This window comes from Colossoma macropomum, unplaced genomic scaffold (assembly GCF_904425465.1).
Source record: "Colossoma macropomum unplaced genomic scaffold, Colossoma_macropomum, whole genome shotgun sequence".
Classification (NCBI taxonomy): Eukaryota; Metazoa; Chordata; class Actinopteri; order Characiformes; family Serrasalmidae; genus Colossoma; species Colossoma macropomum.
Genome location: NW_023494800.1, coordinates 34,165,690 through 34,183,546, shown reverse-complemented (window position 1 = coordinate 34,183,546; position 17,857 = coordinate 34,165,690). Strand labels below are relative to the sequence as shown.

At 41.0% G+C, this 17,857-nt stretch overlaps 2 protein-coding genes across 2 annotated transcripts; one reads left to right on the top strand and one right to left on the bottom strand.

Moving 5' to 3' along the window:
• Positions 1-912: 912 nt before the first annotated feature.
• nsa2 (NSA2 ribosome biogenesis homolog (S. cerevisiae)) lies at positions 913-6,773 on the bottom strand. Its single transcript, XM_036589113.1, has 6 exons — positions 6,600-6,773; positions 5,126-5,314; positions 4,625-4,775; positions 4,294-4,473; positions 3,117-3,309; positions 913-1,496 (listed from the first exon to the last, which is right to left on the bottom strand). The coding sequence occupies exons 2-6, from the start codon at positions 5,275-5,277 to the stop codon at positions 1,429-1,431; spliced, it is 744 nt and encodes a 247-aa protein (XP_036445006.1). The 5' UTR covers positions 5,278-5,314; positions 6,600-6,773; the 3' UTR covers positions 913-1,428.
• A 120-nt stretch (positions 6,774-6,893) lies between these two features.
• spout1 (SPOUT domain containing methyltransferase 1) lies at positions 6,894-17,842 on the top strand. The gene is made up of 12 exons (XM_036589111.1): positions 6,894-7,031; positions 7,227-7,266; positions 8,725-8,853; positions 9,538-9,697; positions 10,403-10,492; positions 11,181-11,230; positions 11,331-11,461; positions 12,528-12,600; positions 14,270-14,368; positions 14,838-14,940; positions 15,691-15,838; positions 16,569-17,842. Exons 1-12 carry the CDS (start codon positions 6,987-6,989, stop codon positions 16,635-16,637), a joined length of 1,137 nt encoding a protein of 378 aa, XP_036445004.1. The 5' UTR covers positions 6,894-6,986; the 3' UTR covers positions 16,638-17,842.
• The last annotated feature ends 15 nt before the right edge of the window (positions 17,843-17,857 follow it).

Genomic DNA, 17,857 nt, shown 5'->3' with positions numbered 1-17,857 from the left:
TTAAGGAAGGTTTTGGCCTAAAACATATTTTTTTTAAATTCATTAATGTTGGAGGGATACATGCAGGACACACACACACACATCTTCTAAGCTGCTTATCCTTCTGGGTTGCGGGGGGGAGCTGGAGCCTATCCTAGCAGTCATTGGGTGGAAGGCAGGATACACCCTGGACAGGTCATCAGTCACTCGCAGGGCAGACAGACAGACACATTCACACCTAGGGACAATTTAGCATGCCCACTCAGCCTGACTGCATGTCTTTGGACCGTGGGAGGAAACCGGAGCACCCAAGGGAAACCCACACAGACACGGGGAGAACCCTGGTCGCCCGGCTGGGAATCGAACTCAGGCTCTTCTTGCTGTGAGGCGACAGCGCCACCCACTATTTTACCATCAACATTCCATAAAAACAGTGTAGGTTCACTGGTGGTTTTGGATAGTAAATAAAATATATCTGTGTTGTAGTCATGGCGACCCCTGGTTCCTATCACCACATCTGAACCATTCCACACCAAACCACTCTGAATGATTGTTTACATCTCAAGGACCGAATGATTCAGAACTTACGGAAGATTGGTGAAACTCCCTTTTAGCAATATAGCTAAATAATTACGAAGAACTTCTGAAACGTGTGGAATTCCCCTTTAAGGTCTTCAAAGGTGCAAATAAGTATTTTAATTATTATATAATTAATGTAAATCTATTATTGTACTGTATTTTATGTATTTTGCTAATACTGTTATTATTATAAATAATAGAAAAAGTAACATTCAAACAACAACAGAATCAAAAAGTTATTTTGTTTAATTTTGGTTTTGATTTTTGAAAATCAGTGTAATTCCCCATTAAATAATATTATGCAGCAGATAAGTTCACTTCCTGAACTGCATTAGCACATCGTTTTAGACTCTCTCAACAAATTCAGGCCCATTTATTAACGAAAACTGTCAAATTTAATTACATTTAACACAAACAGCCAACTTTGTGACTTGATGTCTTGCAATAGTTTTGTTTTTTCTGTTTTCGGTAGCTGCGTACAGATAAATTAATTCCACATAATGAACGTTTATTTGAAGAGCTCTTTTTTTAAACAATACACGTTCCCAAACAGAAAGACTGATAAACGCCAGGCCTGGAGGCCCACAGCACTGTTTAGCATTCATCCTTCTCATTAGATAAAGAGCTGAATTAAGTGTGTTACAGCAGGAAATCACTAAGTGTTGTGGTTGTGTGGCCCTCCAGCCTGGAGTGGGAATCTCAGATGACTTTTGACGTAGGTTTATCCACGGGGCAGAAATCAGCTCGCTCTCCCACTCAGGCTGGAATGTGATTCTCCAGCATGCTGGACAGAAACGTTGGTGTTCCGGGTCCAGGTCCAGTCCAAAGCTGCACTCTCAGGCACAGTTCATTAAACAGTTCAGGGTTCCGTTAGACCAGCAGCACCGCGTTAATGCAGCCGTCGTTTTCGGGGTTGTTGGTCACTTGAGCGTATTTACCTGGAAGAGAGAACAGCAACGTTACAACTACAGTCTTTTTCTTATGTAGATTTACAGTTAGTTTTTCAGAGCAACACCAAGGGTCCGTCTCACAAAGCACATTTAACTCAGACGAGGGTCCCGACAAACTTTCAGCTTCTCGAAACCTGCGTAAAACAGTCTTAAGCAAATGTTTTAACACCCCTGGCCAAATTACATTATGCTGATTTTCACCCTTTAAACACCTCGTCTACTGAGAACGCACTTCTGCATATTTTAGTGCATAAATATTCTATATTCGTTGAGTTTAACACAGTGGGGACAAAAATAAAACAGAATATATCAAACTCTTGCACAAACCACATTTTGTGTTTTATTTTTTCCAATATGTTAGCTTCAGCAAATAAACAGTAATTGTGCATTAAAATGTGCAGAAGTGTGTAGAGGATGTCATTCGATCAGGGGTGTCACAGTTGTGTTCAACTGTGTAGAAAGTGAACCACGTACAGTGCTTAGTGCTCAGCTAGTGCAGTAATAAGGGTGGTGTGTTGTGGGTGGAAAACTCTTAACGTGAAATAAATAAAGTACAACTGATGCACTAAAGCAACAGATCTATAGAAATAAATTCACAAAATTAAAATACAATGCAAGCAGCAGTAACTGGTTTTCAGAGCTTAACTAACCAGCAATGGCAGATTCTTTTTCAAGCAGTTAGACGGTTCCTCCTTTCATTGGACAGCTGAACGCGCTCAGAGGAAAGCGCCAACCACCAGATCTGTTACATCAGCTAACAGACGCCTGCGCTGACTGGCGTCCCGCTTAGTGATGGGGGGAGAAGAGGGGGCCATCCTACCCACCTAGAGAGAGCGAGGCCAGTTGTGCTCTCTTGGACTCCCGGCTACGGACGGCCCGTAAAAGTATTTTAATATTCTATTATTATCAGCCTGTTTCACCTTAAGATGCATTACAGTCCCCAGCATGCACTGCAACATAGTGTGTGCTCTGACCCCAACAACAATCTATGGGCCAGCAGTTACACAAAAAGAAAAGATGCCTGGTGTCTAGTTCAAGCAAACAAGCAGCTTTAAAAACTACCTAAAACTATTTTTATTTAGAATTATTTTTGAATAAGTATTTAATGCCTATTTTGCTGCTGCAGTTTTGGCATATTTTGAACAAACAATGGCCAGTTCAGGTCAGGGCAAAATGTGAAGTAAAAATGAAATAAAAACACAGCTGGCCCACAGATGTGCTGAGATTCTTTAATACGGCCCTTTTAGTGGTTGAGTTTGACACCCCTGTTCTAGATGTATGTTCATATTTTCAGGTAAAGTGGCTCGATGTTTTAAAAGAAGCCGCGTCATGAAGTTGGAGTTTAACATTACGTTTATGTTGCGTCTTCTTCTGTGAGCTTACTGGCTGGTTGTAAAGCAGAAATCTGATTACTGTCTGACTCAAGTAGACCTGGAGTTTCCCCATTATCTGATTACTCAAAGGGATGTAAACACGTTGACTGGATTACTGACAAAATCTGATTTTCTACAGTTATCAGATTATTAAGTGTGTGTAAACGCACTCAATCTGAGGTCTATGACAGCCTTCATGATCATAGAGTAATAGGATAACAAATGAACTTCTTACCCCAGATGACTTTGCCGCCCTGTGTGACCAGCCCAAGCTCGCTGACGTTGACTTCGATGACCGTTCCCTTGGTGATGACCCCGAGTGTGGTGTAGAGGGGTGAGGAGGGGTTCTTCTTCACACCCAGGATGGGCAGACAGAACGTAGCCTTCAGCTCTGGGTGAGTGACGTGAGCCTTCTTGAACCTCAAACCCTGCAAATGGACAGAGGGAGAAAAATGAGAGAAGGAGAAAATGGGAAGGAAAATCATTCAATCTAGATTTGATCTTCATCAACTTGTTAAGACGGTGATGAAATTAATCAGTTGCTAGAGCAGAGGTTTCCAACCCGGTCCTTGGGGACTCCCAAGCAGGTAAACAAGGTTTTGTAGAACAGTAATAATTGTGGAGTGATTTTATCAGTAATCACAGGTGTGAGATCTGGCATGGGTGATCCAGATGACTGGCTTGTGATACAGTCTGATGGTAATAATTGTGGAGTGATTTTAATCCAGTATGAATCTGCAGTGTGTGTAGTTTTACAGTCTGACAGTAATAATTGTGGAGCGATTTTAATCCAGTATGAATCTGCAGTGTGTGTAGTTTTACAGTCTGACAGTAATAATTGTGGAGTGATTTTAATCCAGTATGAATCTGCAGTGTGTGTAGTTTTACAGTCTGACAGTAATAATTGTGGAGTGATTTTAATCCAGTATGAATCTGCAGTGTGTGTAGTTTTACAGTCTGACAGTAATAATTGTGGAGTGATTTTAATCCAGTATGAATCTGCAGTGTGTGTAGTTTTACAGTCTGACAGTAATAATTGTGGAGTGATTTTAATCCAGTATGAATCTGCAGTGTGTGTAGTTTTACAGTCTGACAGTAATAATTGTGGAGTGATTTTAATCCAGTATGAATCTGCAGTGTGTGTAGTTTTACAGTCTGACAGTAATAATTGTGGAGTGATTTTAATCCAGTATGAATCTGCAGTGTGTGTAGTTTTTACAGTCTGACAGTAGTAATTGTGGAGTGATTGTAATCCAGTATGAATCTGCAGCCAGCCTGATTACAAAAGCTATCCAGGTAAAACTAATCCAGCTCCAATACTGCGTAAGATAGATGCCATCATTGCTATTATCAGAACAACTTTTTAAGATTAAAATTATGACATAAATGCCTGGATTGTAAGCCTGTCTCACCATGGGCCTGATGAAGCGTTCGTATTTTGGCGGTTTGCGTGTAAAGCCGTCTCCTACGAAGCAGACTTTGGTGACCATTCTCTTCCAGGCTTTCTTCTGTCGCTTTCCAGTTCGGACCACTTTCAGAACCTCTGTCTCACCCTGAGCACGAACTTTTGGCAGTGGCACCTCCCATTTCCCCTACAAACACAAAAATTTCACTTTCAATCAAGATTGAGACTATTCAGAATAAAAATAAAAAAAGCTTAGCAATACAAACATCTAGTAGGACCCAACGCAAACATCCTAAATCCTAATTGGACATTTAGTTCGGTGATCGGGCAAAACTTACAGCCTTTTCCTTCCTCTTCTGTTTGATCATGTTGGAGAGAACCTTAGCCCGCGACTGGCCCTCTCTGTCCAGCAGGTAAGCTGGCACTGCGCCCTCTGGTGTCTTCTCATCATCCTTCTGTTTGGTTTTTCTCTTTTCATGCATCTTAATGCTAAAACACATGAACACAGAACATTACATCAACAAAGTTCACACACAAACACACATCTCTGGACTGAGACACATATGGGATCAATTCCAAACGACCCTCTACGTCCAGAATCATCATACTATCCCCAATGATAGCAGTTTTCTTTTTTTACAGGTGTAGTAAAAACAATTTGCAGTTTATTTTAAGGGTAAAGCATGTATAGGATATTCTATGCTGACTGTTTACTCTGTGAGAATTTGGTCCCAGGTAAAATCTGTTTGATGACCCCTGCTCTGTCTTGAGAGGCAGGTGTAGGAAGGACCACACACTAAAGCTATTTGTCTGTTCCCTCTGCAGATGTGTGCACTCACGTTTTCTTCATCTGGATCTTCTCTGCATGTCTCTGTTTGTGGTAGAGCTTGGCCTTCAGACCGATCATCTTCTTGGCTTTGTGCGAGCGCTCGTGTGCCTCACGACTCTCCTTCTTCCTCTTCTTCTCATGGTGGTCAGAGCCGGTAGCCATGGCGCTTGCGGTGTAACTCAATGTGCTCGTTCTGCGGCTGTGGAAAACATGGAGCAAAACAAAGGCACAATCAGACAGCTAGAAGAAAATAATGTGATTATGTAACTTCATTCCCAGAACTCAACAATAATGAATGACATACACATTAAAGTCAAGTTTGTGATACACATATGCTTTATAACCAAGTTAGATGTGTACGGACACCAACGTATCTACAGTCAGCTTGTTAGTATCTGCAACCAGAGGCAAGCATTAGCTAAGGGTCGGCTCTGGGTGATATGGCAAATATGAAATATCACAATAATTCAATCTTCTTAATACACAATATGCATCACACTATGATTTGATGAGCTGGAGCAGAACCAGTAGTGCCTCATTTCCTAGAATAGTATCACAAACTATACGTACAATGATTCTTATTGAATGTTTGACATACTAAGATACATCAAATTCATTTTAAACAGATCTATTTTTTATTTTTTAATGAAACACATTACTGATCATTGTTCAAGAACTGATTACATCCATGATATACTCAGAAACGTGTATTGTGACAAGATGCAGTTTATCACAGCAACCATAAATGTGGTCATGCTGCTCATCCCCTAGTATTAATTTAACAGATTTTATTATTATTACTTATAACAGCATTACTAATAATATCAAACACCTCTGAATGACTTATCTTAACCATATAATTATAAAAAAAAATCATAAATTCTACATAATTGCGTTGCATGACTCCTGGTTCCTATCACCACCCCAGTAAACAAATCTGAATCAGTAAGTTTCTCTATAATAAACCATTTCACGTCAAAACACTCTGAATGACTCTGTTTACATCTCAAGTTCTGAACTATTCAGAAATTTTGAAAAATTGGTAGAATTCTCCTGTAACCATATAAACAATTACGAAGAACTTCTGAAAAAATGGCAATAATTTCCCATTTAAGGTCTTCAAAGATACAAATAATTATTTTAATTATCACATAAATAATGTAATTCTACTACTGTATTAAATACAATACTATTACTATAAATAATAGGGAAAATAAACAACAACATCAAAAATAAAAACATTCACGGTGATTTTGTTTAATTTTCGTTCCATCTACTTGGCTTCACGCTCTTACGCACAGTTTGTGATGGATCTGCACCTTTCTGAATGTTTTAAAATGAGAATGTTTCTTATTTGTGTCTGAAGTGAAGTTAAAGTCTTCGCTGTTTCTGTTTGTTCACGTGTTTTCGAAGCTAACGCTGTTAGCCACCAGACCAGCTAACGACTTCGCCTCACCAAAAGAAGACAATACTTGGTTACTTACCATTCTGGACGGTGTGGTTCAGGTCTTCAGGGGGAGATGAAGGTATAAACACTCGGTGGTTTGACTTCTGATGTTAAAAAGGGCGTTTTTTACTTTATTCTTCGAGACTTTGGGGTTTTCGATGTTGCTTTCCCCGATGCCCCGTGCTTGAAAGGAAGTGCGTCATGAAAAGTCGTCCGGGTGAAAGAGCCCCCTCAACACAACACAGCACACGCGTCGAAAGCCACCTTAGCTTGTTAAATCTTATTATTGCAATTATTCAGGTATATTTCTGTGATAAAAATATTCTGATTTAAAATTTATATACGTGTTAAAACGTGAAGGAGAACTGGACTGTCCATTCCGGCCCTATTTGTTCCTTCATCTGGACGCTACAGCGTTGGCAGCATGTCGTTTCCTGCAAAGAAGAAACAGAAGCTCTCCTCAGGAGAGGTGTGTAACTTACACGTTTTCTGTTTTAGAATCACACTAATCATTTATTTTAAAGCAGTAATGTTTTCTAACGCTGTGGCTGTGGTGGGACTTGGTTTAAACCAGCCAACACAGCACGAAAACCCTCAGAACGCAAACACGTTTATCTGCACTAAGTCGTTATTCGGGTCTTTAACTTGTAGTTTTTGCTTTCAGGTTGAAGAGAAGGTCGACTGGAGGAAAAGGAAAGCAGAAAGTAAGTGACACTGCGGTTATTCCCTCTAATTCTGATGCTAGAGCCACATGAATGTGAAGGTTTTGACCTGGCAGACTCTTTTCACTGTAACACACGGGGCCATGTGTTCTCAGAGTAAAGGTGGGGGGGCTGATTCAGTGTCAGTTCTTGTCTTTTATATTCTGTTGAATGGGATTATAAGAGTAGAATGAGCTGAACGTAGATCAGCTCTCTCATCTTGAGTTTACAGGCCCTGCAGAATGATCCCTGATACACTGTGTGGACAAAAGTATGTGGACACCTGACTATCAGACCTGTAAGAGCTTGGACATCTATTTCAAACCCATGGGCATTAATATGGAGTTGGCCCTGCCTTTGCATCCATAACAGCCTCCACTGTTCTGGGAAGCTTTCCACAAGATTTTGGAGAGTGTCTGTGGGAATTTGTGCCCATCAGTCAAAAGAGCATTTGTGAGGTCAGATTCATCCATCAGACTGCCAGGCTGAAGTGTGATTAATCCTTCCAGAGAACACGTTTCCACTGCTCCAGAGTCCAGTGGTGGTGCTTTACACCACTCCAGCAGACTCTTGGCATTGCGCATAGTGATCTTAGGCTTGTGTGCAGCTGTTCAGCCATGGAAACCTATTTCATGAAGGTCCTGATGAAAAGTTCTTGTGCTGATGTTGCTTCCAGAGGCAGTTTGGAACTCTGTAGTGAGTGATACAGCAGAGGACAGGTGATTTTTATGTGCTACCTGGTGGCCCTGCTATTTGTGGCTGAGACTTTGTTGCTCTTATACGCATCTATTTCACAATAATAGCACTTACAGTTGTCTGGGGCAGATCTGGCAGGACAGAAATTTCACTATCTGACTTGTGGCAGAGGTGGCATCCTATGACAGTGCCACGTTTAAAGTTACTGAGCTTCTCAGTATGACCCACTCTACTGTGTGTCTCGGGAGACTGCATGGCTGTGTGCTTGATTTCATACACCTCTTAGTTGTGGGTGTGGCAGGAACACCTGAACTCAATAATTAGGAGAGGTGTCCACATACCTTTGGCCATATAGTGTATTTCTTAGTGCCAGCTGTTTGTTTTCATAGAGACTGCTGAGTTGTGCTGGCTGATTGTCAGTTAGTTGTGATCATACATTGTGTACGTCAAAGTAAAAAGCCACTTTATGACAAAAATGATTTATGGTTATGGTTTTTACTAGTGCCATAAACGAAACTGTGAAGTAACAGACAGGATGACAATGAGTCACCTCTGTCCTGTCAATGAGTCAGTAATGACACAAACGCTAAACAATGACAACCAGTTCAATTCCACTTGGTGAAGACCACATAGGTGGTGGTCTTCACCTAGTGGGTCAGAACCAGACAGGGGGCCACTACCGAACATTATCTGTTGATCTGTTAAGACGATACATGAACCAGTTTGTGATTGTAGATGGCTGTATACTCTTTTTTTACCCCTTAGAAAAGGAACAGAAGAGGAGATGGAAGGAGGCTAAGCTGATCCAGCAGCTGGAGAAACAAAACCAGGCGAAAGCAGAGGAGGAGAAACAACAGCAGCAGTGTCAGGAGGAGGAGGAGCAGAAGGCTAAAGGTATCATGATGTCTCCAGGGACTAACGTATCAAACCTGAGTTGGAGAGTGAGAAGGCTAACTTTGGGTGAAGCTCAAAGCTGATTATGTCAGAAATAGCATTACTGAGTCAGGAGAGCCTATTTTATTAGCCCTTTTAGGCCTTAAATAATCAAGCATCGAATCGAGGTTTTTCCAGACAACATTGTACGTCTTTAGGTATTAACATCACACACACAGGCTCAAAAAGAAAGTCCAGCTCGATGTTTAGGCCTCAAACATAAATTTAACATCACACTTACAAAGATATGATAGTAGATAATTCACTCACATCCTTGGAAGACTCGTCCTTTACTAAGTTTTGACTGAGTTCTCTTTGAATTCTCTTTCGATCATCAGATTCATCCTCTCTGTGAAGGGGCTCTAAACACAACCCAAGTTAGAAAATGTTCCATAACATGCAGTTACACATTTCCACCAGAGAGGTCTCCAAATTCCCAAATCTTACATAGTGCAGCTTTAAGGTAGCGATAGCTTGAACCAAACAATACCTCATTTATTGAGTGTGGTATACACCGTGGAGTGTCAGACTAGAGGATAAGTTTAAACCAGTGTGGTTTACATAATGTGGTGTATGGGGATAAAGCGAGAGTTTAAGTGAATGGAATCTGAATATCTGTATTGTCCCCCATGTGGTCACCGACAGGTCGTTTGTACACTGTGAGCATCGCCTTGCCCGGCTCCGTGTTGGACAATGCTCAGTCTCCGGAGCTGCGGACGTATCTGGCCGGACAGATCGCTCGCGCCTGCGCTGTGTTCTGCGTGGACGAGGTGGTCATATTCGACGAGCAGGGGGAGGACACCAGGTGAGCAAGACAGTTACGGTACTGATTACAATTAAAGAGGAATTTCACTTTTTTAAACATGCATAATTCAGTCACTGAGGTCTAAACAAAGTCATTCAGATTGTACTGTAAGTTGATGTGGAAAGTTGATGATGGTAAAATAGTGATAAATCTGAACATAATAAGCTTTTTTTGGGGACTGTTTTGACTTTCAACACTATGTTTACATCTAAGTCTCAGAACTATTTTAAATCTCAGAACTATTTTAAACAGTGTCTCAGACATCAGGCAGCGTATTTATAACCATTTCATGTAATAACTTTCTATGTTATCTAAGTGATGATATTTTTATTATTATTGAAGTCTTGTTTTTCACGATTATCAACTTACCATGAACGAGATGATCTCCCTCATGGGGAATTTTAGGGCACAACTACTATTTATTTTCTGAGCCTAATATATTGGGGAAAAAAAACAAAACAGGTAATATAAAGTGTGTCATAATGTTTGTACAGGCCACATTTTTTTGCCAATTCATCAAGTAAACAGCAACCAGAGAGGATGCGTTCACTCATTTTCACTTTGAAAATCAACAAAGCATCTCATTTGATCAGGGGCACGCAGACCTTTGCACAGGACAGTATGTATCGCTGTGCTAGCAGCGATTGAGTCTGTGTCTCAGTGTAAGTGTAATTTGCTAACATTAGCCTTGTCTCTGTGTTTTAGGACGGTGCAGGGAGAGTTTAAAGGCGTGGGGAAGAAGGGCCAGGCCTGTGTCCAGCTGGCCAGAATTCTGCAGTTCCTGGAGTGTCCACAGTGAGTGCTGTTTGCTTACCCTCACACTAGTAGCTGTTTCGTCAGGACGAGGTTGTAGACCTCGCAAATTGCTGGCACAGTTTAGGTGCCTCAAGCTGGGATTATGCTACATGACTTTTACCCCGATTTTATCCCGTCTGTCTGAGTCTGTGCTGGTCAGGTCTAGTCTGCAGATTTTTGGGTCAGTGAAGTCGACAGTTAGGAGAGAGAATCGAGTCGGTGTGAGGGGCGCAGACTCCCGATTACGTTTCAGACCAGTCAGAGTTTAACAAACGTTTGAATTTTTTCGACCTGAAGTGTGTACTGGTAGGCGACTCAATCTGAACTCCTCCAAAAGCCAACGAAAACTGAGAGCGCAAAAGAAGTGAATACAGCAAGTAAAGAAGAAAAATGGTGAAGAGATGCTCACATGTGGAGTGAGGCTTTTTAATGAGCTGAGTATAAGGCACGAGGACAGTCAGGTTTATGTACATCTAAAATTCTTAACTCTTAACTACCATACATACCAAAAAGCACATCAATTCTGATCTGAGCGTCTCATTAAGGTCGCATGGCCACGAATCAGAGACGTATCCGATCTAGGAGCACATATTAAAGTGGCTCGGGTCAGATTTGAAAAGATCAGATTTGCGTGTCCACACAGCTCTGAAAACATCTTTGTTGTGCTTTTATTGTTCTTTCACTGTAGATACTTGCGGAAGGCGTTCTTCCCCAAACACCACGACCTGGAGTTCGCAGGTGGGTGCTGCGCTCTTTTTCTTTCCGTGCTACAGATAATTACGCTACTCGCTGTGCTCCTCTGACTGTGTTGTGTTTTTTTATTTTGGATGTGTTTCAGGTGTGTTGAACCCTCTGGACAGCCCCCATCACATGCGCATTGATGAGGAGGTGGAGTTTAGAGAGGGCATAGTGCTTGACCGGCCGTGTAAAGCAGCAAAAGGATCTTTTGTGAACTGCGGAATGAGGAAGGTGAGAGAGAGAGAGACAGAGCGAGGTGGTCAGAGTAATTGTATTAATTGCTATGACATTGCAGTATATCACAATATACTTTTCCTTGCTGAGTACACCTTTAAGAACACTGACCAACTGCATATTTGATTACAAAGAGAGCATCATTAGCTGTGTTTAATTGGATTTAGTGAAACACAGTACAGCTGTATGCAAAAGTTTTATGTCTAAGTGAAAATAAGGGACCACATTTATGCACAATTTAATACACAGTTACTGTTTATTTGCTGATTTTAACAGCATAACATTTTATGTTAACCTCAGCAAATAAATAGAAATTGTGCACCAAAATGTGCAGAAAATGCCATATTTGTGTGTTCCCTGTAGGATGTGCTAACTTAATTCAACTTAGAAAAACAACAACCTAAAATGTTGACCCAGAGTGTTCACACTTTTGCATACGATGCATGTATGTGCAATGCTGAATAAAAATCCTTTGCGCTCACTTTACTCTGAAAGAGTAATCCAACCATAAATGAAGCCTCGCGCATCTTTTATACAGCGATAGGAAACCGGGAAACTCTGAACCTGCACATGCCAAAACTCCTCTGGTGGCAGATTTAAATGCATTTAAGAGGTCATCACTAAATTCTCTGAATGGATCGCCAGCAAGATGCTCACTTCGATTCATTGTCCTGTGTAGTTGTTTTTCATTTTGAATCGTTTGTGAGGAATATTTCGGCCCTCCATTATTTTGACATGGTCCAATTTGGCCCTCTTTGAGAAAATTTGAACACGCCAGGTCTGATAACTCCAGGGTAAAACTAAAAAAGCAAACTTCAGACCTCAAACATGTCTTGGCTGGTCGACTACATTTGGGATATGGTGGGGAAATTGTGTAAATGTGTTTTTTATCACTGAACATTGTTTTAATCTAGGTGGAGATTATGAAGTAAACACAGCGCTGAAAGCTGCTTCCCATTCTTCGCCTCTCCTTTCATTTTGGGTTCCACAGGAAGAGGCTCTGTTTGTATTTTTGAGCCAGTTCCTCTTGTGTGACGCAGTGACCTCACTTTTCTGTCCACAGGAGGTTCAGATAGAGAAGCAGCTTCAGCCGGGTCTGAGAGTGACTGTGCGACTTCATAAAAACCAGAAACCAGGTAAATGAATACACAAACTCTCATTGCTCAGCTCAGTGAGAAGCAGAGTTACACTGTGACCCTCTGTGCATGGTTGTTTCCTCAGAAGTTCACACTGTATGTGCTTTTTGTGCACTAAGGCACTTCTTCCCGGTTGATTTCAATGGGAGAGATGCACGTTGATTGTGTTTTATTCACCGTGCATGTAGACATGTGCTGCTATTCAGTATTTTAGTGTGCTGCAATATTAAATATGCAGGGGAAAGTTATTGTGCACTTTGCACCATATAACATCACTGCAATTTAGTCCAAGAAGCTGCAGCCTCACCTGAGATTTTTTTTAGAGATGCAGAGCAGCTCTGCTTACACAAACGTCCCCTCCACTCTCACACTCTGATCACGTGTTGCACTTCCTTCTCTGAGTGGAGAGTGTAAACAATCACATCAGCCGCAGCACAGCAGAAGGAGGAGCAGACAGAACCTTGCCTCCCTCAAAAAGGTGAAAACTCATCCCAGCCAGCATAGAGGAGGAAAAAAATGTTCACAAGTATCTCACAAATATCTGTATGTTTTCATTTTCGAACTGTGTATCTCAAAAAGTGACCAAAGCGAACTTGACCTTAATAAAGAAGCCAGTTTTGGTTAACAAGCAGCTCAGCAGAGTGCTAATAGGCTAACAGGTGAATCTACTAACTTGTGGCAATGATTTCACTTGTAAATCATTACAGAACAATGCAGTAAATTGTAAAAAGTGAGCATAAAGTTTATTATGTAATTTTACAAGTGCTCAATATGAACCTCCTCCAGCTGTACGGACAACATCAACGCCATAGTCAAATTCATCCCATACTGGATTGAGCATGTCGGGTGTCGCTGCACTCACGGCTCTTTCAGTGCGATTTCGGAGATCATCCATTGTTGTGGAACCAACGCCGAACGCTCTGAGCTGTTGGAGGTTCACTGCCCACGAAAATCACACTGCACAGTTATGATTGATTCACTCTTATTGAAGTGGAGAACGCAGAACGCTTTCTGCTCAGGGGTCTCATCTCCTCACAGACTGAAGGGAGCCATCTTCCACTGACAGTCAGAATCTCTATGATCCCCTCTTTCAATTAGATTGTGATTGGTTCCTAGGCGCCTGACGGTTGTAAAAATATGGCGCTTTGAAATCGGATGAATCTGTGTTTTTAAATGTGTTTTTACTGGTACAGACCCACCTGCACCGAGTGCAGAGCTCTCCAGGTAACCAGAGTTGAAATATTCAACTCAAAGTGGTGAGGTAGCCTATATCTTGAGCATTTTTCCTGTGCTGACCAATCAGATCAAAGGAAAGGTGGGTCTTCAGTGACGCTTCTAATGGAGGAGTCATTAGTGGCTGCAGTAGCGTTAAGCTGAACTGTGTGATTTCACAGATTAAAATCATGATATAAACAAAAAAACAGCTTTTTAGAACAGATACAACAGTTTTTAGTTAATAGTAGCAACGTTAAACTTTCTGCCTGTATATATCCAAAGGAAATCTAGCTAGCACAGCTGGCTGACGGTTATATCCCTGTCGTTGAGATGCACGGCCAGAATCGCTGCTATAAAAAAAGAATTAGTTGTGAACACCCAAGAAAAAAATCATGCTTTCTGGCTTCAGAAGGACGCAGTGTGAGCCCCAGTGTGTTTGTGTGTTTGTGTACAGAGAGCCGGGTGCGTAAGGGAGTGGTTGTGGCTCCTCATGTCCCCAGAACAGAAGGTGGACTGTACTGGGGCTACAGCGTCCGTCTGGCTTCCTGTCTCAGTGAGTTGCTCTTCATTTATCAGTCCTAATTTTCACTTTTGAACAGAGCACATCTTATGTTTACAACTTTTTCCTAATATGTTTGTATTTTTAAAGGAGGTTAATAGAGAAATGATTTATTTGTAGTAATTTTGCAGCATTTCTACTGGTGCATTTATCATGAAATTCTGACACAATTTAAAGGACAGCTGGCGATTTAAAATTATGTCAAAAAACGGAGGACAAAATAACTAGTTATGCTACTAGTTTGCTAGTTATGCACTGTTATGTAGTGACAAAATGGAAAGTTCAATCATTTGTTTCAATAAAATAAACATAATTAAGGTACAGGATCACTCAGAGCAACAAGATTTTAGTCTAAAGCCCAATTCTGGTAAAAGTACCGAATGTGTTTTCAGCTCTGATTTTGGATCAATTTGGTCCATGTATCTCAAAGCTAACAGCATATGTTTTTGTGTTTGTTTCCCAGGTGCTGTAATGACAGAGTGTCCGTTTAAAGATGGCTACGATCTGACCATCGGGACATCTGAGAGGGGCAGTGACGCTGACCACACTTCTCTGCCTCCGTTCAGGTGTGATATAAACGTAGTTACAGCCAATCCAGCAGAGGCTCGCACCAACAGTCCAGTCACCACCTCTCAAGGCATCTTTTTACTGCTGTACTTCATAGGAATCGCCTGAATTATTTGCATAATCAAATATTTGTTTATTTTGATATTTAGAAGCTTCACCTTTAGTTCTTCTCTTATAATTCAACAGAATTCTAGACCACTAGTGGGTTCCTGACAGTTCAGAGTTGAGGGCTTAACAGAAACGCAGTAGTAACTCAGATAACCACCCTGTGTAACTATAGTGAGCAGAAAAGCATCTCAGAATGCTCAATATATCGAACCTTCAGGTGGATGGGCTACAACAGCAGAAGACCACATTGGGTTCCACTTCTGTCAGCCAAGAACAGAAAGCTGAGGCTGCAGTGGGCACAGGCTGACCAAAACCGGACAGTTGAAGACTGTAAAACACATAGCCTGGTCTGAGGAATCTGGAGTTCTGCTGAGGCTCACAGATGGTGGGGTCAGAATTTGGTGCACACAGCACGACCCAACCTGCCTTGTGTCAGTAGTCCAGGCTGGTGGAGGTGGTGTAATGGAGTTGGTATTCAAATATTCAAAGCCTGTAAAATGCTGTTTGGGCCTCTCCTAATAAATTTAGACTTGATTAAATATTAAATTTGTCCCCAAAACAAAATCATTTTTGCACCTAAAGAACTGATTAAATGAGTACATCAGGTGAAGTGCGTATCTTACTCCCTCTCCCTCTCTCAGACATATGTTGGTGGTGTTCGGGGGCCTCAAGGGTCTGGAGGAGAGCGTAGCTGCGGATCCAAATCTGGACGTGACTGATCCCAGCGTGCTCTTTGACCTCTACCTCAACACCTGCTCGGGACAAGGCAGCCGCACCATCCGCACTGAGGTGAGTGAGAGAGCGGTGGGGGGTGAGAGCGGGCCTGGGCGGTAAAATGATAATTACCAAAGTGTTCAAGGTATTTTCATAAAGTGATTATGCTGGTTCTGTCCCTCAATTCCGTATTAGCAGTAAAAGCAAAGGAACTTTGAACAGTTGCTAGTGGTGAAGAAGACTAGCCGTTCACTCGCAACAGCACAAGCTGTTTAGGGGAGAGTAAAAAAGGTGCATGTCCTCTGCAAAGCTGGACCAGTTTGGTTCCCTTAAATCAGATGTAACATTGTTTTCAAAGTTTGTAGTGTGTGGCTACCAAAAAGTGCAATACCACCAAAATGCATTAAGAAATATCAGTTACAGTATCTACATCAAGTGATATTGTGAAACAATCAAGGCCACACATCCTGTAGTGTATTACAGTCTGTCAGAGTGACTGTGTGGATCATATGAACATTATAGAGGCTTTTTAAATGAAACAATAGAAGCCATATCGCCCCCTACACTTCCTGTAGTGTATTACAGTCTGTCAGAATGACTGTGTGGATCATATGAACATTATAGAGGCTTTTTAAATGAAACAATAGAAGCCATATTGCCCCCTACACCAAGTCAAACTCACTTTGTTTTCTTCCATTTCATTGGTTCCGTTTGGAAGCCACAAATTGTGAAATGGTGAAATGGTTGATCCTCTTGTGTTTCCAACTGCGTTTAATCTTTTGTTCTCTTTATTTTCCCTCCATAGGAGGCCATATTGATCTCCCTGTCATCATTACGGCAAAAAATTGCCACCTCTCACCACGTCAAAAGATGACTGCAGGAATCGATTCACCACATGCGTGAAGCTACACACGAGCCAAGTGCTGGGCTGTCCATCAAAGTGACCAAAAGAGCAGATCTTGTATGGGTGGAGGACACAAACTCTAAGTGTGCACTCATATATGTGAATTGCAGATTGGGACACAGCCATAGGACTTGTGCAGCCTCCTCAATGTTTGCCCATGTACACCTGCAAAAACTGCCAATGCTGATTTGATAAAAAAAGAAGGCCACAAATTTGTTTTCTCAAACATATATAATGTTTTTAAGACACAATATGTACAGAACATTCATAAAGAGTGACAAGCACAAGAACACAATCAAAAGTGATGTCAAAGTTACAGTCAGAATATTAATAATCATATTAGTCATTTTACATTCTTCACATCGTTCCTGTCTCTCAGGCCCTGTCCAGAATGAATCCCTGCTCCCTTCTGTCCTGGACACTAGCACAAGCATCAAAACTACTACAGCCAGGGTCAACTTATCAAGTATTATCAGATGGGAAAAATACTACAAAAGCCATCATGTTGAGTGATGTATTGTTTGTTAATATGCAATGTACAAATGAGCCCTCTAACCACTCATAGTGCTTTTAATTTGTGCTGACCAATCACAGCTTCAGATGATCGTTTGGATGAATCATACAGCAAAATAAATAATTTTGATCAAAATAATGCTGGCTAGCCTTTAACCATGTTACATTATTGATTCATCACAATATGATCACAATACTAGTATTTTGTCTATATTGTGCAGCCCTGCATTGCAAAAAATCTTGGCAAGTGAAATTATCATTTTGAGACTGTTGCAAGAATATTATACATTTATTTAACTTATTTCCAGATATTTTTACTTCTTTTAAGTGAAGTGTCATTCTGTTGGCAGACTATGTTGCTTTTTTCATGCATTATTTCTTAAAACAAGCAAAAATATCTGCCAACAAAATAAGACAGTTTCTTTGGACAAGATTACTTAAGAAAAGTACTAAAAACATTAGACATGTTAAATAATTTCATAATATTCAAACAATTATATAATAGTAGCCATTCACACCAGATTTAAGATGCTTACTGTGATCCCTCCAGGTTAGAACTTTTCAAAATTTCTGTGTAATTAAATGGTTGAGATGTAAACAGTCATTCAGAGTGGTTTGGTGTGAAATGCTCCGTTCTAGAGAAACTTGCCGAGTCAGAATTGTTCACAATATCACTA

Coding starts and splice junctions, on each gene's coding strand:
- nsa2 (XM_036589113.1), bottom strand. CDS start 5,277: ATGGCTACCGGCTCTGACCACCATGAGAAGAAGAGGAAGAAGGAGAGT. Junction 4,474..4,624: donor AGAAGAGGAAGGAAAAGGCT/GTAAGTTTTGCC, acceptor TTGTGTTTGTAG/GGGAAATGGGAGGTGCCACT. Junction 1,497..3,116: donor GGGCGGCAAAGTCATCTGGG/GTAAGAAGTTCA, acceptor TCTCTCTTCCAG/GTAAATACGCTCAAGTGACC.
- spout1 (XM_036589111.1), top strand. CDS start 6,987: ATGTCGTTTCCTGCAAAGAAGAAACAGAAGCTCTCCTCAGGAGAG. Junction 11,231..11,330: donor CCACGACCTGGAGTTCGCAG/GTGGGTGCTGCG, acceptor GATGTGTTTCAG/GTGTGTTGAACCCTCTGGAC. Junction 14,941..15,690: donor ACTTCTCTGCCTCCGTTCAG/GTGTGATATAAA, acceptor TCCCTCTCTCAG/ACATATGTTGGTGGTGTTCG.